Raw genomic sequence first — 24,977 nt, forward strand, 5'->3', positions numbered from 1 at the left:
ATGCTCATATTGTTATGGTTAACGTGATCGAAATTGCCTCGATGAGTATTATGACAAGACTACAAAATCGTATTCAAATTATGTTTGTTACATGTTCTAACTTTTTGTGAAGTTATGAATTACATAGAGCTTTTGAAGAGCTTATGAGATGTATCAATATATAAAGATATTGATGTGTATGACTCGATACGCCATGATGATATTTCAATGTTTTAATGTCAATTTGTTTATGTTGTTTACCTATTACTTAATGTATGAATTTTGATTATATGACTAAATGAGGTAAAATGTATTAAAAATCGTCTAGCTCTGTTGGTATTGTTTTAACTTTGCAGGTTTGACATTTCATGACGAGCCTATATATGCAAACCATGCATGGTGCCACTTTAGTGATGAAAAATCAAACCGTTATTTACCGCGTATGAAGCTTGTAACACTCAAGAGAGATTCTCATCAAAGGGAGCATCCAGAAGTATGTTACCTAAAACATATGCACGCTATACTTTTTTTCTCATTTGACTAGGGTTATTTTTCTCCCATTAGGTTTTTGTTACCTGGCAAGATTTTTAACGAGACAACATTAAACGTGTTTCATCATTTATTGGTGAACATCCAAGGGGAAGTGTTATAAATATTATAATCTATGTGGTTGTCTACGTAATTACTCATTAGTTATATACTCTAATGTAAACCCTATATCTATATAAGGAGGCTAATGAGAATGAATTAGAAGACTTATACTTCCTCCTAACTATTCTCTATCTTTTCTCTACTTTATAACAATAACAATAATTTAGAGCTTACTTCATGGCATGTCTTGTTCTTGAAAAGAAAGTATATTTGAAATTCATGGCATGTCTTGTTCTCAGATTGCATCTCATTGTTTTTAACAGCTTACTTCCTTCTTGGAAAATTTATAACTATGGTTTTAGTGGCTACTCTTTGGTACTTCAAAAGGGTTAAAAAGAAAAAAATCCACAGATTTTTCATTTGATTTAATCCATCACATTAGTTATGCCCTGAGGTCAGGGTGTAACATGAACGTCATGCGCCGCCTATCCCGACCAGATAGGCACCAGATCTGCCGATCTCAACGGCACTAACCTCGCAAAAAGCAACCCGGATCTGCTGCAGAGACAATTTTGACCCGAGATGCCCGACCCAGATCCGCTACTATTTGTTGAATTAAATGGTAAAATATGAAATTCAAATAATGAATCTATTTTATTATTTTATGAACCTATACATGTTTTTTGTCTTATATACGTACATTATAATTTCAATGTGATAAGTGACATCGATTTGAGCAAGTTATATTTCACAACTACAATTTAATTATGTGTTACAATATAATTCCCAAGTATGTTATGTTAGGAACTAAATTTACAATTATTATGTCATTCATAGTAAATCAAGTTACATAATACATAATAAATCATGTTACATGATACATAATAAAACATGTTACATGATATACTTTTGTTAAATTATTTACGGTACATGCCTACCTATTTATTTGAGCAAATATTCATGTCATATAAGTTATATTGATTTGATAAATTAAATTCATATCATTAGAATGACAAACCTTTCACGGTGATAAAATATTATCACGAAGCATCAAGAAAAGAATAATATGATCTTTTTTAATTTTGGTTTTGATATCTAATTCATCTTTCTTCGATATTGATTTATGTGAATGTTTTTATGACTACATAATTTATACATTTAGTTTTCGCAATGAAGCGCTAGGAAAGAGGTGTAGAGACTCTAAAGAACAAGATGCTCATTATATGAAAGGAAAATGCCGTAATCAAGACTTCAAACTCATAATTGCAAACTTCAATAGCAAAAAGTATCTTTCTTAGTCAATGGACATTCAATAATTTGATTGATACGCTTTATTTATTTATGTTCCAAGAGTTTGAAGGCCTAACACCTCATCATTTTTAATTAGACTATCGGCTAGTCTTAAAGTTTATTTGAATAATGGTTTGATGATTTAGATTTTCTGGACAAGATTTTGATTTGATCATCATTGGCTTATAATATATTTCATATGTTAATATGACTTGATTAAGGGTTTGACTTAGATCTTTTATGAGCTCGGTGGCTTCTCCAGATTTCCCTCTCACTCACCCAAAAGGTACGTAATCTGAAATTAGACTTGATTAAGGGTTTGGTAAAAATAAGTCGTTCTGTTTGTTTATCTAGTATTGGACATGCTAAAAGTTTGGAACTTCATTGAAGCAAGTATTGGAGTGATGTCAGCAGCATCATCCTCAGGTTCTTGGAGATTGAGCAATAAAAGCAATTCTTTCAGCTCTAAGGACAATGGTATGTTTGTTTGCTTCACTAGTTGTTGTCTGCTTTCGAATTTGGAAAACCTTAGTGTTCACTTCACATGTGAAGAAAATTGCTTAGACCAGATTTGATATGTTTAGAACTTCATTGCAGAAAATGATCCTGAAAAAGATCTACAGTGTAAAACTAAAACATGTCAGTCCAGAGACTTGTACTTTTTAATATCTTCTGCTGAAGCAAAGCATCCGAAAAAGTTGTTTTTAAAATGCAAACAATGTGGGGGCTTTGCATGCTTTATAGAACCTTATTTAGTTAACTGGTTGGTAAGTTCTTGCGTATCTCCTACTGCACATAAGGAGTTGCTTGATGGGGTTAGTGGACTATCTGCGCATTTGACAAGCAACAATTTAAAAGACACAAGCAATACTACAAAGGTTCTAAAGGAGCTACAACACAACAATGAAGCATTGAAGGAGCTACAAAAAAACAATGAAGCATTGATGACGGAGTTCCAAAACTATTGTCAAGCTCTTAAATGTTTAATGACCCTATTTGTACTGCTGTGTGAATTGATTTTCTTTGTTATTGTTAGTGCTGGTAACTCTAGGAGTGATGACTGGGGACAGAAGTATACGTGTTTGAATGGAAACAAATGAACTCGAGGGGCTGATGGTGGATCAGTTTATTATCATGTACATATTTTTTTAGCTTTAACTTGTACACTGCCTATTTTATATTATCAAACATGTTCTGAGCTGATTGGTTGAACTATGTTCAAAATGAAATAGCAGACAACACATGATTAATTAGTGTAAATTTTATTGATCTGTAACGAGATCAGATGATCTTGAAATTTAATAGCAATTGATCTTCATGTTTTAGAAGAAAAGGAAATCATAGCTTCACAATTCAAAAACACAATATGATGCTTTACACAACTGCCCTTTGAGAATCCTCAGTACTGAATCAGATAAACATATCACAAATCACAGGTAACAAAAAGAACATAATAACCAACCATATTGTTAACAAAAGAATGTATTTTTATTTTTTTTCATCTAAAGTCCTGAGAATGTTACATAAACTGTGGGTATCAGATATATATGAACATAAAAAAAAATAGTGACATGATATAACTACCAAAACCAACTACTTCCCTTTCTTGGCCATACCAAAGACTAATCAACCAGAAATTTCTTTTATTTATAAGCTTGAGATGGGGGATCAAGCGATCTATTATGATGCTCATATTATTCAAATTCACCAAATAATGCATATATGGGGGTGTATGTGTCTATTCTCTTCCTCGCATACTCTTTCACATGTGGTGCAACATGGGGAATGTCTCTCATTAGCTGCTGTAATTTGCAAGTTTTGATTGAAGTTGCTTCTAGACAACTGGTCATCAACTTTTGTCCAGTACTGTGATAATTCATTTTGTACAAAACACATTTATGCGGAAAATTCTTGTGAACTTCCTTACAAAATAAACCCTGGCCGCGCAGTCGTTACTCTTTTTCATTATTTAATACTAAATAACGCCGCGCAGATTTACTCTTTTTTTTATTTTTTAAGTAATTAAACTAAATAAAGGCGCATTAAGTCATCGACTATTTCATCAGAAATATCGCCGGTTATTTACCCAGGTCACGCAGCCCTACCTAAGGGTTTGTACCATGTGTCAATGCTTGTTTGGGTTTGTGAAGCGACTTTGTGTCTGGATTTCACCAGAGGAAGAAGTAGAGAAGAAGCAAGGGGAGGCTCTCAAGCAAAAAGGTGACATTTTTATTTGGTTTTTAGTTTTCAAATTTGGGCATATTTATGTGTTTGGGTTATGTTATTGATGTTGTTGTTGTTGAAATGATTGGTGCTTTTTGATGAATTGAGTATTGCTGATTGTTAATGATAGAAACATGGTTTTATATAAGGAAAAATACGGTACATTATGTCCTTGAGGCTTTAAATGGGACCGGATTGGAACACTTCCATCACGTAGCAGTACGCTTGGGTAAAAACCAACATGACAATAGATTGTTGGAAGCTTTGGTAGGTAGATATCAGAAGGAAAATCATTGCTTTTCATTAGGTAATGGTTCTGTCTTAATAGGCTTTGAAGATGTGGTGTACATCACCGGGCTGAGGGTTAAAGGGGATCTGGTGAGAAGAACAGATGGTTATCCAGTAGTGGGGGGAGATGAACAACACATGGATGTTCTAGGGTTGGGTAAGGTTGATAAAAAGGCACTTAGGGGTGAAAGTATTCGTCTTGGTTATCTGAGAGATACATTTTCTGAAGTTAAAGAAGAGAATGAGCTCGATAAATATGTAAATGCATATGTTCTTTACCTTGTTGGAACTGTTATATTACCGACCAGTAATAGTTATATGTGCTTAGGTTATTTAGATAGCATATGTGATGGGAAGTTCAAACGGTCTGCATGGGGTGTTGCTATGTTGGTGCACATACACTATTGTGTACAAGAGGGAGGAAAAAATATTGGTGGGGCAATGCTATTGGTGATGATATCAGCTTTTAAGCATCTGCTTGATCTTGTTGATAGTTTCTTCAAGCCTTTTGATCTGAGCAAAAACCTACCTCATACTTTCCCACTATCAAAAGACTGGGCGATGCATATTTCAGGAGCGCTTGTGAATAGGCACAGACACAAGGAATTGGACTACACTTCACTGCTGGATGGCAAGGTACACTTTTAACCCTGAACTTGTAAATTATTTAGCTTCCAATTTCTTTATATCAATAAATTGTGTTTTCTTTAATATATTTTGTAGGTTACTTGGAAACCTTACAGTAGGTTTCATGACAACAACATCCTCCCCGAGGAGATTAGGGGGGATCTAGAGATGAAGTTTTACAGGGGGGTTCTACCCCATCCACATCATAACAGTTTCATTGCTAATCATCGGCCCGACCACTGCCCTGAACACCTTGGGTTTGACGTTGAAGTGGGACATTGTCCCGAACTGATTGATGTATGCACAAATTGGAAAATCCTGGAAGCGCATTGGAAAAATAGGGAATACATGGTTAGACCGTGAATGGTAAATGGTGGTGACGATTTGGAACCCCAAATGGTGACTGATGGTGAGCGGTTTTTTTATTTTTATTTATTTTCTTCCAAATATGAGTCGAGTATGAAATCCCAAGAGGCTTTATTTATTTTTATTTATTTATTTATTTATGTTCCAAGAGTTTGAAGGTCTAACACCTCATCATTTTTAATTAGACTATCGGCTAGTCTTAAAATTTATTTGAATAATGGTTTGATGATTTAGATTTTTTGGACAAGATTTTGATTTGATCATCGTTGGCTTATAATATATTTCAGATGTTAATATGAAGCAACAAATTTATCCGATTTTTATTTATTTACTACAAAAATATACATGGTTCAAAATAAGAACTATAAAGATGTTAAAAAATGCAACAAAAAACAAATAATAAGCAGCGAGGCATTGCTCGATTTTTGTTGCTTAGATGACACAATAATTAAAGTCACATAAGCTCCATATGCATCAAGAGCAAACTGAATCTTATTAAAATTTCAAAGATATTCGTGTCAATGGTTATTATATGAGAATTCAGTGTGAGAATGAAATTGAATAACCTCAAATAATTATGAAAGGAAACACATATAAAAAAATCTAATGAATCACGTACAATGAAATGTGGAATACCGACTTACATGCTTTGACATAACCGCCTACAACACCATGGTTGTGACATGATGATCCGTATTTTAAAGAACTCACACGGGCATAGTTTACAACTCTAATGGTTTTACTATAGAAATATAACAAAAATATATAGTTTACAGTTCTGATGGTCTTGTTTCATTGGATAATTTCTTTCTTGACTATGGTAGAGCTTGCCTCGATGTCCACTGCCGACTCATGATGTAGTGTCTAAGGGTCATATTCCTACTGATTGGGAGGTATAACTTTTCATTGTAATTACCCTATACTTTTAGATTTTAAATGGCTTTGTCTTTGAATTTTGTACAACATTGCAGCAAAACTGTGTTGCTTACGATGAAGGCCATAATCATCCATTGCAAAAAAACTTTTGTTAGAGGATGCACTCTCAGATCTTCAAGTATTCTAAGATCTTCAAGAGGTAGTTTGTTCTCTTATTTGTGTAGTTTCAGATTTCTACGTATTAAACGTTTTTTGTGTCATAACTTCAACTATTATGTGGTTAATTTAAGTACCAAATGATGAAAAACATTACCAAATACAATACGGAAAGGAATTAGAAATTTATTAGGCTTAGAAAAGATTGTCTTTGACATCAGTATTTCACAAGTCATTACTATTTGCCATAAATTCCTAGAGTTTTTCTTAGGTCTTTCAGTGTTTGTTCTAATGTAGAAAAAGAATCAACTAACTGCTCTCATTTTCTGGACTGCTATTAATAATATAGGTTTCTTAATACAGGTTTCCAGAGGAATTCAAAGAGTCAATGTCTTCAAATGAAGTTTTGTATAATCACCACCCTTTTAAATTGAATGTTGATGATTATGAACATGTTTGTTGTGTTCCCAAATAAAAGGTTTGTTTTTTTCTTCTTTGTGGCGTGATTGCTTGACAACTTATTTTCTATAATTTCGGGTTTTAACTTTATTGTGTGAATGAAATGACCTTGGAACATTATGTCCCGGATCATGCAATGTCATTGGTGAAAGGAACTGACGCGCTCGGGTGTGCAACAATTAAAAACCCTGTTTTGACAATTGTAGTATTGGTAAATAAGGTTCGATCAATCCGGGGACTTTAGGGTGCTCCTGCGTTTACAAACTAGAAAACTATTTACAATATCAACAACAAATACATTTTACAAGTTTCATGGGGGGAGGAGGATTTGGTTTTCTAAGTTCCTACAAAACAGAAAATAAACATGTTATGTACAAGAGACCATCTTCCACACACACAACCTTCAAACAACAAGTATGTATCGATATATTATCATGTGAATAATAAAAATGTTGTCAAGCAAGATATGTCAATAAACCCGAAACACAAGCTTGAAGAAGTCATTGCATCCCATTGAATTCTACTAATAATCGTCTACATTGGAGAAGTCCTAACATATAGACAATCTCATATAAAGGCTGCGAAGGCACCCGTCCACACAATATACAAGTCATTAAGAACAAAATAATTATGAGTTCAAATACACCATGAGTTTACTTGAAGAAGCTTAACTCCCGAGTGCATAACATATAGTCTCGGCCATTAGGCATAGCCTTCACTACTTTTAGATCTATACTTACTTGAAGAAGCTTAGTACAAATCGTAGCAATCACCAATCCTGCAGAATCGGTTTAGTATATAACATGTAACTATATGCTTAACAATTTGCATGACAAAAAAATAAAAGCATTCACAATCATCCAACATATCATCATCATACTCATTTATTTAAAAGAATAACAAGTTCAAACCATACAACCATGCAACTTTGAATCCGAATTTAAAGTTAACGCAAGAAAAGAGAACAAGCATGTTGTTACACTTTTTCGATGATCTTCAAGGGCCAGTTGATGACGACGCAAGTGCTCCTCAACTTCAAGATCTCGGCTGCAGCTTGGAGAAGTCCGAAGGCTGCTCTCCAAAGTTGGCTTCTTGGCTCCTAGATGCACACGGTTACAAGAAGAAACATGCTATTGTTTTTGTGTGATTTGTGCGTGAAGAGATCATGTCCAAAACTCAGCATATGTCCTCTATTTATAGTGTCCATGTCGCACCTAGGGTTTATTCTCCACCCTTGATTTTACCTTGATCCAACGGTCCAAGAGAATTGCCCGACAAATTAATTAAAATCTGTTGGGAACTCTCTAGAATTTCTTGCGCACAAAGGTGATGAATTTGGCTGAATTATGGACTAGGTACGTTGCTTGATCTCCACAACAAATCAGCCATTTAGTATCCTTCCTTGTATTGCTGACTATCAGCTCCTCTTCTTTAATTTGCTGCGCCATTTATTGTTCCTAAAAAGGGAAGGAATTAGTCTTGTAAAAATCAGATTTTTAGACAAAAGAATTTAAGGAATTAATTTCCAAATTTTCAGATTTGAATTGCAAAATAAATCCCTTAATTTAGACAAAGAAATCTTATCTTAAAATCCTAGAAAAACTCGGCAAGAAACCCTAGGGTTTTGCCGTCCCTCTCCTTGTTTTATGGCGACACATCTTGGGCCTAATCCATGTAGGATTTGGCATCCTTGCTTCATGTGGAATCCCTGTCTCAAGAGGAAAGAAGGTTTCCAAAATAAATTAGGAAAGTCAGAATAGGAAAGATTCAAAGATAGTAAGTTTCCCTAGGAAAGTTTCCCAAAATGGAAAAGGTAAGTTTTCAAAATAGGAAAGTTTTTTAAACGACTTATCCTCGACTTTTGCGACTTCTTGAGTTTCCTAGTTGCACCAGGAATCCTTCTTTGATTAGGAATCCGCTCAATTTTCTCGTTTTTGCCTTCTTTTGTGTAAATCTGCCTTTATTGACTCTAAAATACAAAACATGTTAGAAATGGAGTTATTAAGGAAATAACGAGGCTAAATAGGGTTGGAAATACATTAAGAAAGTAGCATAAAATGCGTCTATCAGGAACTTCATCAAAGTAAGAATTAATGTAGTTACATTTTTGTGTTTGTTCAGTTTTTAATTAATAAGTTGGATTGCATGTCCTTATTCTTTGTCTAATGTTGTAGACATTTTGAACGTTTATGGTGAAATGAGATTGTTTCAACGGTTTTTACATGGGCGAGACTGCATAATCAGTTACGTTACATTCGTACAACTAATAACAAATGAATTAATTAGATATTTGCGGATCTAATAGATTAGTAATGGCAGACTATTTTACACTCCATTGTGGTGTCACCCAAGAGTGGCATGTCATGAGGGCTGACAGGATGTCCAGTGGTAATGTCGTAATTAAGTAGAACTTGTTGTTTGAGGCACTTCGGTTTTTAATTTGGGAAAAGTCTGAACACGAAAGTTGTCCAGAAGATCGAAAAGAATTCAACGCACTTGATAACATATTTTTATGACGTCGCATGAATTACTTATGAGAGTTGGTCCTCCTCGGCTTATTGATATTTTCCTGGGACCCTTGGAGGGATCTAGGAGCCGGGTATATGTCGTAAAAAAAAGGGTAGCATGCATCTTCACGAGTCAGGAAACCTCATGAATGATATCGGCCGACATGTCGATATTGCGGTGTCGTGTTGTTGGCGAGGTTCGTATGCGTGAGATCCTTATATCAATTATACCATCGGCCTGCGTAGACGTGTGTGCTAAAAAATTTATGTCAGGACCTCGTGGTTCTCATTAGCCACCAAGAGCTAACCGAACATTGTCAAAATTTCAAAGCTATTTGTGTCTTTCTTGTCATATATATGATAATTCAATATGAGAATGAAATTGAATAACCTCAAATAATTGTGAAATGAAACACTTTTTAAAGAGTCTAACGAATCACCTACAATGAAATGTGGTATACTGATTTATAGACTTTGACATAACCACCTACAACCCCATGGTTGTGATATGATGATCCGTATTTTAAAAAACTTACAAGGGTATAGTTTACAATTCTAACAGTTTTACTATAGAAATAGAACAAATATATAGTTTACAATTCTGATGGTTTCATTGGGCAATTTTCTTTTTGACTGTGGTAGAGCTTGCCTCAATGTCCACTACCGACTCATGATGTAGTGCCTAAAGGCCATATTCCTACTGATTGGAAGATATATCTTTTCATTGTAATACAGGTTTACTGAGGAATTCAAAGAGTCATTTGTCCTCAAACCAAATTCTTTATGATCACCGCCCTCTTAAATTGAATGTTGATGATCGATCATGAACGTGTTTGTTGTATTCTCAAATAAAAGGTTTGTTTTTTTTTTTGTCTTTGTGACTATTGCTTGACCACTTATTTTCTATAATTTCAGGTTTTAACTTTATTATGTGAATGAAATGACCTTGGAACATCAGGTCCCGAATTATGCAATATCATTGGTGAAGGGAACTTCATCAAAGTATGAATTAATGTAGTTTCCTTTTTGTGTTTGTTTAGTTTTCAGTTAATAAGTTGGATTGCAGGTCCTTATTATTTGTCTAATGTTGAGGACCTTTTGGACATTTATGGTGAGATGAGATTGTTTCAACAGGCGGAACCGCATAATCAATTACATTACTTTCGTATAACTAATAATAAATGAATTGATTAAATATTTGCTGATCTAACAGATTAGTAATGGCAGACTATTTTACACTATTGTGGTGTCACCCAAGAGTGGCATGTCATGAGGGCTAACAGGATGTCTAGTGGTAATGTCATAATTAAGTAGAACTTGTTGTTTTAGGCATTTTGGTTTTTAATTTGGAAAAAGTATGAACACGAAAGTCGCACTTGACGACATATTTTTATGATGTCGCATGAATTACTTATAGGAGTTGGTCCTCCTCGGTTTATTGATATTATCCTGGGACCCTTGGAGGGATCTAGGAGCCGGGTGTATGTCGTAATAAAAGGGGTGACATGCATCTTCACGAGTCAGGAAGTCTCATGAACGATATCGGCCGAGATGTCGATATTGCGGTGTTGGTGGCGAGATTCGTATGCGTGAGATCCTTATGCCAATTATGCCATCGACATGTGCTGACGTGTGTGCTAAAAAATTTATATCGGGACCTCATGGTGCTCATTAGCCACCAAGAGCTAACCGAACATTGTCAAAATTTCAAAGCTATTCGTGTCTTTCTTGTCATATATATGATAATTCAATATGAGAATGAAATTGAATAACCTCAAATAATTGTGAAATGAACACATGTTAAAGAGTCTAACGAATCACCTATAATGAAATGTGGTATATTGACTTACAGACTTTGACATAACCGCCTAAAACCCCATGGTTCTGACATGATGATCCGTATTTTAAAAAACTCACAAGCGTATAGTTTACAATTCTAACGGTTTTACTATAAAAATATAACAAATATATAGTTTACAATTCTGATGGTTTCATTGGACATTTTTCTTTTTGACTGTGGTAGAGCTTGCCACAATGTCCACTGCCGACTCATGATGTAATGCTTAAGAGTCATATTCTTATTGATTGGGAGGTATAACTTTTCATTGTAATACAAGTTTACTGAGGAATTTAAAGAGTCATTTGTCCTCAAATGAAATTCTTTATGATCACCACCCTCTTAAATTGAATGTTGATGATCGATCATGAATGTGTTCGCTGTATTCCTAAGTAAAAAGGTTTTTTTTTTGTGGTGATGTTTACTTGACCACTTATTTTCTGTAATTTCATATTTTAACTTTATTTTGTGAAAGAAATGACCTTGGAACATCAAGTCTCGAATTATGCAATGTCATTGGTGAAGGGAACTTCATCAAAGTATGAATTAATGTAGTTTCCTTTTTGTGTTTGTTTAGGTTTAAGTTAATAAGTTGGATTGCATTGGCGGACACTGAAACCGGGGTGCGACAATTAAGAACCCTTTTTTGACAATTGTAGCATAAAGCAAATAAGGTTCGATCAATCCAGGGACTATAGAGTGCTCCTGCTGGAACAAAACTAAGATAAATTAGTATCTAACTATATAATTATTTACGAAAATCTTTACACCAATTACATTTACTTGAATAAAGGGGGGTTTTGAGATTTGGTTTTCTAAGGTCCTACGAAAAAGATAAAGAAAAGATATTTACAAGTGATCAATTTCATTCCACACAAACATATAAAATCATGTAAACAAATTGTTTTAATCTACACAATTTAAAACCATGCCAATCGAGAATGATGAAATGAATTCAAAGTTACATGCCTCAGTGGTCAAGTAACTTATTATATTTTTCTTAAGTATCCTATGCTTCGTACAACTTTAATCACAGAAAATTTCATGCAATATGTCATGTTAATACTTAATGTAACCATACAACATATAACATGAATCGTTAAGATCAAAGAAGAATTCGAACATATAGACAAGTTTATCTCAGCGACTAAACAATTTCACATGCAACTCATGATCTAAGCCCAACTCATTCCCATGAATCAAAGCTTTTACCACTTTTTCAATCTATGTTTACCTCAGCGGCTTAACACAAATCAATGACACTACCAACCCTGCAAAAGTTAGTAATTTTTCAACCTAAAGAATGACACAATAATAAGTTATGCAAATCTCATCAACAATATAAGAACACAACTTCATAGAATTCATGCATAAATAATTCTAAAACTTACTAACTCATGTCTTTTTACCAAAAAATTTGAAATCCAAACAGAAAACAACTACTACACGAAGTTTATGAATCATAGTTACACTTTCATTGTTCTTCGGAAGACCTTTCTGAGATCGTAGAGTGCAGCTACACGTCAAGACTTGAAGGCAGCGACTTGAAGGAAGCTCTAAGGAGTGTCATCGGCTTGTTTCTTCTTGTGAGGACGCATGACTTGGGAAGACACCGAGAGAGAGCAATGAGTTTTTTTGAATTTTGGTGAAAGAAGTGATACTGAAAACGTTGATCTTTACTCCTTTGTATAGTGGTTTGGCCGAACCTTAGGTCTTCTTCTAGCCCTTGATTAATTTCTGATCCAACGGTGTTGGAATATTGAACAAAATCTTGATTTAATTCTCCATAGAAGTTTCTAGAATATCTTGTGCAATAATCCTTTGGATTAAGCTTGAATAAGGACCAAGTGCGTTTCTTGATCTCCAAAGGAAATCACGGTAATGAAGATCTTTCCTTATTCTGCCACCAATCAAGTCTGTGACGAAAATCTTGAATTCCTTCCTTTTTTGGTGCGCAATTAAGGTTCCTGCAAGAGAAAGAAAATCAGATTAATAAGGTAGGAATAATCGGAATTAAAATGGTGAAATTAAAGAAAATAATTTCCCTTAATTTCTTATTTATATTGCACATGAAAATCCCTTAATCACGGCAAAATCCCTAAGGATTTTCCGCCCTTCTCTTTTTGTACATGCCCAAACCCTGGCTGCAATTGGTTTCCCTGTCTCTTAAAGAAAGAAAGTTTCTCAAAATAATAAGGAAAATCAGAACATGAAAGCTTCATAAGTAGTAAGTTTCCTAAATCAAAATAAGAAAGTTTCTTAAAATGAATTAGGTAGGTTTCCCTTTTCAAAACATGAAAGTTTCTTAAACGACTTATCCTTCGATTTACAACTTATTGAGACTCCTCTCTTGAATCGGCCTTGTGTCCTAGTTTGATTAGAATTCCTCTTAAATTGCCGATTTTAGCTCTGCAAAGCTGCCTCTTTCGCCCTACAAAAGAGAAACAAGCTAGAAATGACATTATTAAGGAAATAATGAAGCTAAATAAGATCGGAAATACATTAATATCATAGCATAAAATGCATTTATCATGCATGTCCTTATTCTTTGTCTAATGTTGTAGACCTTTTGGACATTTATGGTGAGATGAGATTGTTTCAACGATTGTTATGCGGGCATAACCGCATAATCAGTTACATTACATTCGTATAACCAATAACAAATTAATTGATTAGATGTTTGTGGATCTAAAAGATTAGTAATGACAGACTATTTTATACTTTATTGTGATGTTGCCCAAGAGTGGCATGTCGATGCCAAGTATAAGAGCTGACAGAATGTCAAGTGGTAATGTTGTAATTAAGTGGAACTTGTAATTTGGGGAACTTCGGTTTGGCATTTGCGTAAAGTCTGAAAACGAAAGTTTTCCAGAAGGTCGAACGGAGTTCAACGCACTTGACGGCATATTTTTATGATGTCACATGAATTAGTTATGGGAGTTGGTCCTCCTCGGCTTATTGATGTTTCCCCTCTTTCCAAGTGAGAATTTGTCTGATACGCTCTATAGAGGGGCACCTAATGTCTTACTCTCCACCACCCTTGGTGCAACCTTTAAGGGAGCACTAAGTGAGTCTTTCCTAGAGCATTAAGCCAAAGAGATAATGACGCTGTTGACGCCCAGGTAAGGTTCAGACTATCCCTTTGCCGTGCGCACTAAAAGAGAAGAAGTAGGAGTTCTACTTTGAGTCGAAACAGGAAGGGGAGCAACTGACGCAAAAAGAGGGTAGGTTCATCTCCTCTTTGTCGTGTATCTTAGAAGAAGAATTGCATTCAAGGTGTGGATTTCTCTACAGCCATTAGATGAGAATTAGATAAAGGGATGAGAGCAATTCAGGGAGTTGACATTCTTTTTATGAAAGGCAGCAAAAAGCAACGACAAAATCATCACTTCTTCCTACTAAAAATCAGAAAACTCATTGCTCTCTCTTTGTTGTTCTGCCGTGCATAGTTCAAGCCCCAAGGAAGCATTCAAATGCAACCTCTTATAGGTTCCTCAAGTTGTTGCCGAAGAGCACCCAAGCTAGTTCATTACATTCGACGTCTCAGGGCCTTTGAAGATTCAAAAGTGTAAAACTATGTTTACTTCTGTATTGTTTACTTTAATTTTGGTTTCCGAATTGGCTTGTTTTTGATATTAGATTGATAATTTTCAAAAGTTTTTGAGCATGATTTAATGTGTTGCTGATTATTTACAACCGATTTCGATGTCTTGTTCTTGTTGTTAAATACATAGTATTGTTTCATAAAATCTCTAGTCTGCAGGTTAGATGTTTCTAGGTTACGAATTTGATTCACCTAATAGTTTTAGGTTCATAGTCTAAGTAGTAAAAGCTATGTCATAATAGTTAAGACTTTGTGTTGCATGTTATTAGGTTAAGCGACTTTTCGTAAGTCTGAAGCATGTTCAAACTCACAACTCTTTATCTCTTAATGATTCTTGTAATGTGTAGACGGATATCTTCATATTGATCACATATGACTTGAAATATTTTATGTGTTAGGACTTCTCCAACATAAATGTTAAATAAGAAGAGTTAATTATATTTGTTCTTTTTAGACTTTTACCTAGAGCTTGTTTTCGATGTTGTTTGACATTGATTTGGTTGTTAATTTGAAGCATGTTAATGAGAATTTGAATGTTTCTGATTTTCTGTTTTGAAGTGGAAGAAAATTGATCACATGTACAAAATCTATCTTAATTGTTTCCGTAGGAACTTAGAAAACAAAACCTCAAAACCCCACTTTTAGTGTGTAAATGTAAAGTTCATGTAAATGTACTTTTAGTTCAAAGAACTAATTGTTGTAACCTTGATTACAGGAGCACCCTTTAAGTCCCTGGCTTGTATCAACACTCTTCTTATTATATACTATGATTGACACAAATAGGGTTTTTAACTGAACACCTGGTAACAATACATGTGTTGATATCCGTATTTCATAAAAATGAATTAGTCAATATTTACTTTTCGATCAAGTAGCCAATTGAGTCATATTGATAGACTTCTTCTAGTTTTTGACTGTTGATTTGATGTTTCAGCCACTGAAACCTAATGGAGTCCAAAAGAAACATTGGGAGAAAAATTTTGTTCAATACATGATGTTCCACTAGATGCTATTGACTTCTTCTGATCTATTCAATTCTTGTTTAGTCCAAAAGCTAATGGACTTGTTTTGGTTTAGTCAATTCAACTAGATGTTCGACACATGATCCTCCTCAAGGACAAAAATTTATATTTGACTCAAGTATTGAAAGTGTTATATGACTTTAAAAGCATTAGTGTAGCACATATACTTTTAGTTACTTATTTTGATCAACTTATGCCTCATAAATTATGATGCAGTCTTAAAATTCATCAGCAAAAACACGGATTTTGTTTTGCACTACAGAGAAAGCATGAAATGTCAAAGAAGACGAACCTAGCTTTATCAAGCGCAACGCTTCCACGAGGATGTGCAAGAGTATAGAGCAACCTAGAGTTGCTTCTGTTGAAGTAAGGAGCGATGCTATCGAAGTTGATGGACTTATGCCTCATTTGAAATTAAGTATTAGATTTTTATAAGCTAACAAATGAAATAGACTTTGTTATGTATTGTAGAATAAATCAGAGAACAAGTCAATAAACCACATCAAATGCACCGCTTTCTTGATGTAGAGGAATCTAGAGTTGATTGTGCTGAAATAAGGAGTGTTAGCTTATCAACCTATCCCTCATTTCAAATGCATAGTTTTTCACATCCTTTTAACTAATCAAAGTAAAATGTAATTTGTGCATCATTGATAGGTTGCCATAGGCAGTCCATTCCTAGCTGATAAGAAGCCAAATGCAATAAATGTGAAAACAACACCACTGTCAGGACCCACTCCAAATTTTATCTATGTTTTTCCTTTGTTATTAGATTTGCTTTGATGATCATTTGAGATTGTTATTAGTTGATTAAGGCTTGTTGTGTTTTGGGTGTTGATGTGGAGTTGAGAGCAGGGTGGCTCTAGGTGTTGTGGTTGGATTAATTTGATTATAGAAATATATTTGGATTTGACAAGTATGGTTGTCAATTTTTAAGGGAGGTTATGCCGAATTTCCGGTAGCATCTCCTTGGGAGGTGGTCCCCGTAGGATTCATTCCGGATTTCAGGGTGAAATTCAGGGTGGGTAACAACCACCACCAAAGACAACACCATCAGCTCGGAAACTAAAGTTAACCCCACCTATCTTTGGGAGGAAACACAAAAATGCAATTGTTAGGGAGGAGTCTATAGATGTTTCTAATGTAGTGAGTTTTGCTTGTGAAGCGGCAAATGCACATCAACCAAGTACACCGGCCGATTCATCTGCCATCAAAGCCAAATAACACTCACCACGTGACCCTGCTCGTGGCCAAGTTTGATCAAGATTAAGCCTCTACGACCTTTGGTCAACTTTCTTCTACAACTTGTCAACACGATAAGAAGTTCAAACTACAACTGTTTGATTCAAGATCAAGTGCTTGTCATACTCGGATCAAATCATAGAAAATTCTTGTCAAACGAATACCCACAAATATTGTAACCCTCAAATTCATCAATACAAATATATTATTTTGCACACGTGTTATTCTTTTACTTATCGCAGACTATTTACGAAGTTGCACCTATATCGTCAACATTCAAATTAAATGAGAGTATTAGTGGTCATTGGTGGGGTGTATGAAGGCCAGACTCATGTGTGGGTATGGTTTAAAATTCAAATACCTCTCAAATTAATTGTGGTTGTTGCTTACTATTGTTGTTGAGATATGTTGCCCCAGTTTATTTGATTTCATCAAATTTGGAATATTTCATCAACGGTGAAATTCCTTTTATTCAAAGAAAAAATTAAATTTCGTATTCCAAACCTTTAACTTTGGCAACTTTTTCATGGTCAAAACATCTCCTTAGAACATGAAAATTTCAAAGTGTGTCAATCATAACATACAAAAATTCTGATACAACAATATGATAATGATTTCAATCATCATAATTTCAAACAAAATACCAAAGAAAACTTGGATTGATGATTATCTTTGTGCTATCGGATCACGATCTATAATCCATCTTGTATCCATTAAAATTTTACACCAACACAATTTTCGGGATTTACAGTAAAGAAGTTGATTTCTTGAACCAGTGTACATATATAAAGTAAAGGACACTAAGATTATTCACCTAGAGCAAAGAAAGAAAACAAGTTTCTCCCTCTGTCTCAATTCTGAAAGCATTTCTACCACCTGCATTACGGTAGCACATAAATGAAATCTCATGTCAGTGTTTGCAAGCCCCCCTAAGTATTGTTATATGGAATATATTTGATTTTTCTCTACTGGATTGTCGTGTGTGTATATATGTTGACCATGAACATGTATTAGTTGGTCGGTTCAGATTGATGTGTATCTCAAATTGAACAAAATTGCCTTGCAACACCGACGCCATGCATATTGATGCTTCATATACTTTGACATGTCCCATTTCTCATATATGCCTTTGATATGTGTTTCGGTAGTAAATTTGTTTTTTACAAGTCAAAAAAATTGATTTTCATCACGTATAGTCATAACCTATTGACCGATATTTCTCTGTCGAATTTTCATCATGTTACATTGGCTTTGACATCAATATTTCACAAGTCATTACTGTTTGCCATAAATTCTTGGAGTTTTTCTTAGGTCTTTCAGTGTTTGTTCTAATAGTTAAAAAAAAAAAAAATTAACTAACTGCTCTCATGTTACATTGGCTTTGACATCAGTATTTCACAAGTCATTACTGTTTGCCATAAATTTCTGGAGTTTTTCTTAGGTCTTTTAGTGTTTGTTTTAATGTAGAAAAAGAATTTAACTAACTGCTCTCATTTTCTGGACTGCTACTAATAATATATGTTTCTTAATACAAGCATACAGAGGAATTCAAAGAGTCATTTGTCTTCAAATGAAATTCTTTATAATCACCAATCTCTTAAATTTAATGTTGTTGTGTTCCTAAGTAAAAGGTTTGTTTTTTTTTCTTTGTGATGATAGACTTATTTTCTATAATTTTGGATTTTAGCTTTATTGTGTGAATGAAATGATCTTGGAACATCAGGTCCCGGATTAAGTAGTGTCATTTGTGAAGAGAACTTCATTAAAGTAAGAATTAATGTAGTTTCCTTTTTGTGTTTGTTTAGTTTTCAATTAATAACCTGGATTGCATGTTATTCTTTGTCTAAGTTGTAGACCTTTTGTACATTTATAGTGGGATGAGAGTGTTTTAACGGTTGTTACACAGACGGAACCGCATAATTAGGTACATTACATCCGTATAACAAATAACAAATGAATTGATTAGATGTTTAGGGGTCTATTAGTTATGACAGACTATTTTACACTCCACGGTGGTGTTGTCCAAGAGTGGCATGTCGATGCCAAGCATGAGGGCTAACAAGATGTCAAGCGACAATGTTGTAATTAAGTGAAACTTGTAGTTTGAGGCACTTTGGTTTTAAATTTGGGAAAAGTCTAAACAAGAAAGTTGTCCGGAGGTCGAAAGGAGTTCAATGCACTTGACTACATATCGCATGAATTAGTTATGGGAGTTGGTCCTCCTCGGCTTATTGATAGTTTTGCTCTTACCAAGTGAGAAATTGCCTGATATTCTCTATAAAAGGGCACCTGGTGTCAGACTCTCCACCACCCTCAGTGATGGCCTTAGAGAAGCACTAAGCAAATTTTTCCTTGGACCCTTGGAGGGATTTAGGAGCCGGGTGAATGTTGTCAGAAAGGGGCAGCATGCTTAGAAGGTAACGCTTACAAGGTAATGTCATCTATTACTGTTTGAAATGGCTTCAGACAATCAAGAGTTTGAAATCCCCATCCATGTGGTATTCTACTCATTGTATCTTTTGGCTACCAGCTACTTAATGTAAACTACCATTCCATGCAAATTAAAATTAAGAATTAAATTCAGTTTACCCCCTTGTGGTTTGGGGGTGACTTCATGTTACTTCATGTTAGTCCTTACACTTTTATTTTCATCAGTTTAACCCTTGAACTCTTCAATTTCTGTCTGCCGTGCCCAAATTCTCATATTCCGTTTGAATTGACCGTTAATTAACAGCAGTTAAGCTCCGATTTGGACATATAAGGTCCGATTTGCCCAAATTCTAGATACGGGCCTCACATTTAAGGTTAAAATTATCAGCAGTTAACGTCCGATTTGGACAGAATATGGACATTGGTCACGCTTGAGGAAAATTCAAAAGTTTTGAGGGGTACACTGATGAAATTGAAAGTATAGGGATTAACATGAAGTTACTCCCAAACCTCATGGGGGTAAACTGAATTTAATTCTAAAATTAAAGATAAATAAGAATTTCCAACATAACCATTCGTCTATGTTGAACAAATATAACTCAGATTCCAAAATTATTATGTTATCGTGTACTAATATTTCCTTTAACCAAAGAAATGAAACAAAAAAAAAAACTAATATCATCAGCTACATAGCAGGAACCTGTATTTGATCACAAATCCAATCTGTGGTAGCAAAATAATGCATTACAATTTACCTTGGTTTGGTTCTAGAACAACCTTTTGTTTTCACTAAATGAACACCTCTGAGTTTGCCATTATGATTGCATGCCTATTCAGAGATTGCAGATTCCTTCCTTGAAGCTTGTAGCTTATCCCTCAGTTTCTTACTCTGTTCAAAGTTGGCTTTTCTCTTCAATGCTTTCTGTGAGAAAATAGCAAAAAGCTTAACCCAAATAGTGATTAAGATTGAATTTACATTTTAGAGAGAAACCACTCACTTCCTCCCGAAAACAGCGATCAAGCTTTATCTTGAGATCTGTACATTCACCAATAAATTTTGCAAAAGGATGATCTAAGTGACATTTTTGAAACTCCTCAATGATCTGCACAAAGATATAAGCAAACAAATTTCACAAACATGTATTTAACTGCTGCTAGCCAAAAATTCATCGAAAAAAATAAAATAAATAAAAACCAAATAACCTGATATGAAAAAATTACAATTCCAAGTTTCCAACACTACCGATAAGGAAAAACAAATCATTTAGACAAACCACCTTTTTTTTTTGCACATTACTGACAATGAATTTGTATCAGGACAAAGCAATGTAATGACTGTCAGGACTTATATTCTCCATATCAGAAGGCATTGTTTGTCAAAACCATCTCTTTTATGGTGTCCTACCTATAGAAGTTCTTATTCCCAACTAGTTAGAACTAGCTATAAAAAATCTTTTTTATTTGGTTGAGCATATGTATATACCTGATTGAATATGAATGAACGATTTCGCTTCTTAGGTTTATGCTTTTTATTTTTTTATTTTTTTGACAGAAAAGGAATTAGTGATAGATGAAGGATTAGAACAAGAAGGAAGTGCTTAATGTAGCTCATTTAGACCTAACCCCAAAAAAAACTCCATGTAGTTCATGTGGCAAACCTAATGAATTTAATGCTCATTACATCTGCTTGTACACACGTGACCAGCAAAGTATTATCTTCACGGTACAACCATAATAGAAATAGTATGGGCAACATCGTTACAATGGTGAAGCACGTATGAGACTGAAAGATAATCAAACCACTACAAATATTCCTTTGATCGCATCAATAACGTGCCCCATTAGCATTTAGGAGTCAGGAGCCGAATTATTCTCCTAATCAATATTAATAAACAATAGATGAGTGTTTAAGTCAAAGACAAGAGAAAGAAAAACTATCCAGCTTGAATAGAATGTATTGGTATACAATATATGCCTTGAACTCTGCACCATTCTATGAGTTGAACTAGACGATTGAACTAGCAGTTTGAATATGTCTTACAGAATTGGTTATTCAGTTCCAAAGAATTAAGGGGTTCAGTTACCCCTTTGTAGATTACCCCAGTTTAAACACAAATGTAACTGTTCACAGTCAACAACAGGATTAGTATAAATTTAGTCCAGTTATAATATACGGCAGCTATGTAGATTACCAAATTCAGAATCGAAACCCCATCACTCATTAACCGCATAGAGTTCTAGTGATAATCCAGTTTGTTCAAAAACAAATAGATAACAGAAGATGAAGAAAGTAAACGGGGGTTGAAAACTCACTTGGGCACACATGGGGTGCTTGTGTAATGTTAATGGAGGATGCATTTTTCAACACTTGATTGAATCACACTCTCCAGCACCCTAAGAAAACCATAAAAAGAATACCCGATTAGTATTTCAATACAAACAAACAGTGGATGAACCCCGCAAGAAATTATTGAAAAGCAGTGTCTAATTGGGTCGAAATGAGAAGGCAGAGATGTACCGTTTGGTTATTGGGTTTGTGGGTAGTGGAGTCCTCCAGTTGTACCTCAATGCCGGACAAGGACTGGCAGAAGCTGAAGAGAAAGATAGATGAGCCACGGAACCCGAATCCGAGAGGGATTCAATCGGCGGGGAGATCACTAGGATGTAAATTACCGCTACTGGGATTGACTTTGAGGGACTAGTCCGTTTTCAAGAACAGATGAGAAAATGAGAGAGAAGGTGATGGTCCAGTTGCATTCAGAGAAACAAGTTAAAGATAGAGGTGAGATTGGAAACGACTAAACACTGGACCCTTCGTAAACCATTGGATAAGTAGGAACCACGTGCGGCCGTCTCCTTCAAATATTAGGTAGGTTTTTTTTTTTAGGAGAAATATAAAGAATTTCATTAAACGGGAATACAATATTACAACTATGAGTGATATCGACGGTGGAAATAAATTTCCCACTATCCTTCCTACCTACCCGAAACACCAGTGATTACAATGGACAAGAACCGAAATGGATTCAACTGTAACCTAACTTATTCCAGATGCCCCGATACATCCTTACAGTCAACCTCAAGAAGAAATAACCATTTCAAACACTATATGCCCAAATTACCAGCATATATGCACAGGTAACATCCCCATTACATTGACAACAAGAAATAACCGAATTTAAAATAGTCCCTGGAAATGACACCATAATCATGGCTCACCCCACGACACGACCAACGACACCAATCTACTAGACACTTAAATTCCCACTCAAGGAGGAGGCCGAAACCCTCGCCCAAAGAGGAGAGACACCTAAACAACCAACTAAAAAACCTAAAAAAACAAAACCCAAAGACCTAGGCCCATAGAGAACCTAGGCCCAACCAAACCTAGTGGATCTCTAAGGCAGGCCCATGAGGACCCGGCCCGAAGAGTTGGTACAAACTAGATGCGGACCGCCGCCGCGTCGTTGATGCCTCGCAGTCGCCTGAAAACAGCGTTGACCGTGACCCTCCATGAAGAAGCAACAGTCCACCCATCCTTGGAGAGGCTCATGATATAGAAAAATGAAGAAAAACAAAAAAACTCATGGTCAAAAACTCATTAGTGTTTAACTGACCAAAATATTTATGATCAATCACCATTAGATTTACATTCAATGATTGAGAATAAAAAAAAACTCTACTTTAAAATAATTCTCACCATTATTAGATTTATATCTAAAGGTGATTAACCAAGAATTTCTTAATCAATTATTGCCCAAGTAATCATGACTGAATGTAAAAGCGTCGAAATCATGTAGTGAATTGAGAAGTCGGTAATTTGATTACTCATATATTTTCGGTATACAAGAGGTCAAAAACCATTTGAGCATAGAAATGACGGCATTCTTTCACATATATGATGGAAGCCAGCCAAGTGTGGTTCTATGGTTGTGTTGATAGATGATCTTGGACGAAAGTTAAGGCCTAAATATCCAACTACCAAGTCACATTCACGCACATGGGGCCTTCACGGGTGTGGTGTTGAAGGTTACGTATCTTGTTCTTGAATTATTTTCTTTTTAGGTATATTGTCACATTAATCCATTATAAGAGGTATATATAATACATTTTTCTTTATGGAATCATAGGTATATAAATATATATACTAGAAAATCACCTAGCTACTCTTTTTCTAAACTACGTACTGTTGACTAGCTATTGAATTTAATCAAACTTACTGATAGCGACCGAAATCGGGCGTTACAATTAAAAACTTTTTGTGTCAATTGTAGTACATAGCAAATAAGGGTATCATTATAAAAGCTGGGGATTGAGGGTACCTTTACAATTTACGTTAATTACAAAACAAGAGAAAACAAAAGATAATAGTATTAGAGATATGGGGTTTTGTGATTATAAACAAGAGAACACAAAGAAACAAAATAAAGCAGAATGATCAGATGAATGAGACGTTAGAGACTTGGAAATCCACCACCAAGTATGTTTCAAGACATGTTAACAACCAAAGCTTCAACCATTAAGTCGCAAATCGGTATTAATTAAGAACAAACCGTGAACGCACTGTATAAGTCCTTATTACTTCTCTTGAATACTTAAGCAAGATGAACGCACCATTACTAAGCCTTTAGAATAACCGATCAAGGTATAGACGTTATCCTATCAACAAATTATTCTAAGCATTAAGATCAATGAAAGTTTGATTGAACAAATATGCAAAACTAGTGTGGAATGCCTACCTAGCATGCAATCTTTTTTATTTGGTTTCACCTATTGTCCTATAGGTTTTACTACTTTGAAACAGGCCTTTTAACCGTTTAGGAGATTAATCAACCTATTTCTAGCCCCATTCACAAGTTCATAATGTTCTATGTTGCGCATACATGAACATAAACAAGCAAGAGTTCCTCATAAACCAAAACCAAATAAACAATTTGAAAGACTCAATAATTTGAACCAAGTTTCAAAACAATATCTAAAACATTCTTAGGGCTTCAAACTTTGCCCCTAACTAAGAGAAATCAGCCACACATGGCTGCAAAATCACACAAGGAGAATAAAAGATGACAAAAGAAAGATAAACTGTGGATGATGGAGAGATCAATGATGGCCTGGCGGCTTCCTTGTGCGAGTCTGCAACTATGGAGGTTCTGTGAGATAGCTAGCCTCCTCTCTAATCTTCACGTCCTTCTTTTCTGTTGTGATTAGGGTTATGAAACCCTTAAAGCTCGTCCATGGGCTTGCCAATGTGGTCTGGGCCTCAAAATATAAGTTTTGGTCCAAATCAGAAATTCGGGCAGACTGACATTCGGCCACTCAAACGGTCATAACTTCTTCTCCAAAATAGGTATTGACAATCCGTAAAAATTTCTGAAAAGTAGACTCTTGTAGCTTTCCAATGATATATGGCACATCTCCTGGATCATTGTGAGCTAATCACAATCTTCTGTCGAAGTTGACTGACGATTTCTGACAGATTT

At 35.0% G+C, this 24,977-nt stretch overlaps 1 protein-coding gene across 1 annotated transcript; it reads right to left on the reverse strand.

Moving 5' to 3' along the window:
* Nucleotides 1-20,172: 20,172 nt before the first annotated feature.
* On the reverse strand, nt 20,173-22,251 carry LOC101314852 (COX assembly mitochondrial protein 1-like). The gene is made up of 4 exons (XM_004299903.1): nt 22,016-22,251; nt 21,811-21,891; nt 20,496-20,600; nt 20,173-20,419 (listed from the first exon to the last, which is right to left on the reverse strand). Exons 2-4 carry the CDS (start codon nt 21,853-21,855, stop codon nt 20,327-20,329), a joined length of 243 nt encoding a protein of 80 aa, XP_004299951.1. The 5' UTR covers nt 21,856-21,891; nt 22,016-22,251; the 3' UTR covers nt 20,173-20,326.
* Between the last annotated feature and the right edge of the window lie 2,726 nt (nt 22,252-24,977).

Source organism: Fragaria vesca, linkage group LG5 (assembly GCF_000184155.1).
Source record: "Fragaria vesca subsp. vesca linkage group LG5, FraVesHawaii_1.0, whole genome shotgun sequence".
Taxonomy (NCBI): Eukaryota; Viridiplantae; Streptophyta; class Magnoliopsida; order Rosales; family Rosaceae; genus Fragaria; species Fragaria vesca.

Coding starts and splice junctions, on each gene's coding strand:
- LOC101314852 (XM_004299903.1), bottom strand. CDS start 21,855: ATGCATCCTCCATTAACATTACACAAGCACCCCATGTGTGCCCAA. Junction 20,601..21,810: donor AGCACCCCATGTGTGCCCAA/GTGAGTTTTCAA, acceptor ATCTTTGTGCAG/ATCATTGAGGAGTTTCAAAA. Junction 20,420..20,495: donor ATCGCTGTTTTCGGGAGGAA/GTGAGTGGTTTC, acceptor ATTTTCTCACAG/AAAGCATTGAAGAGAAAAGC.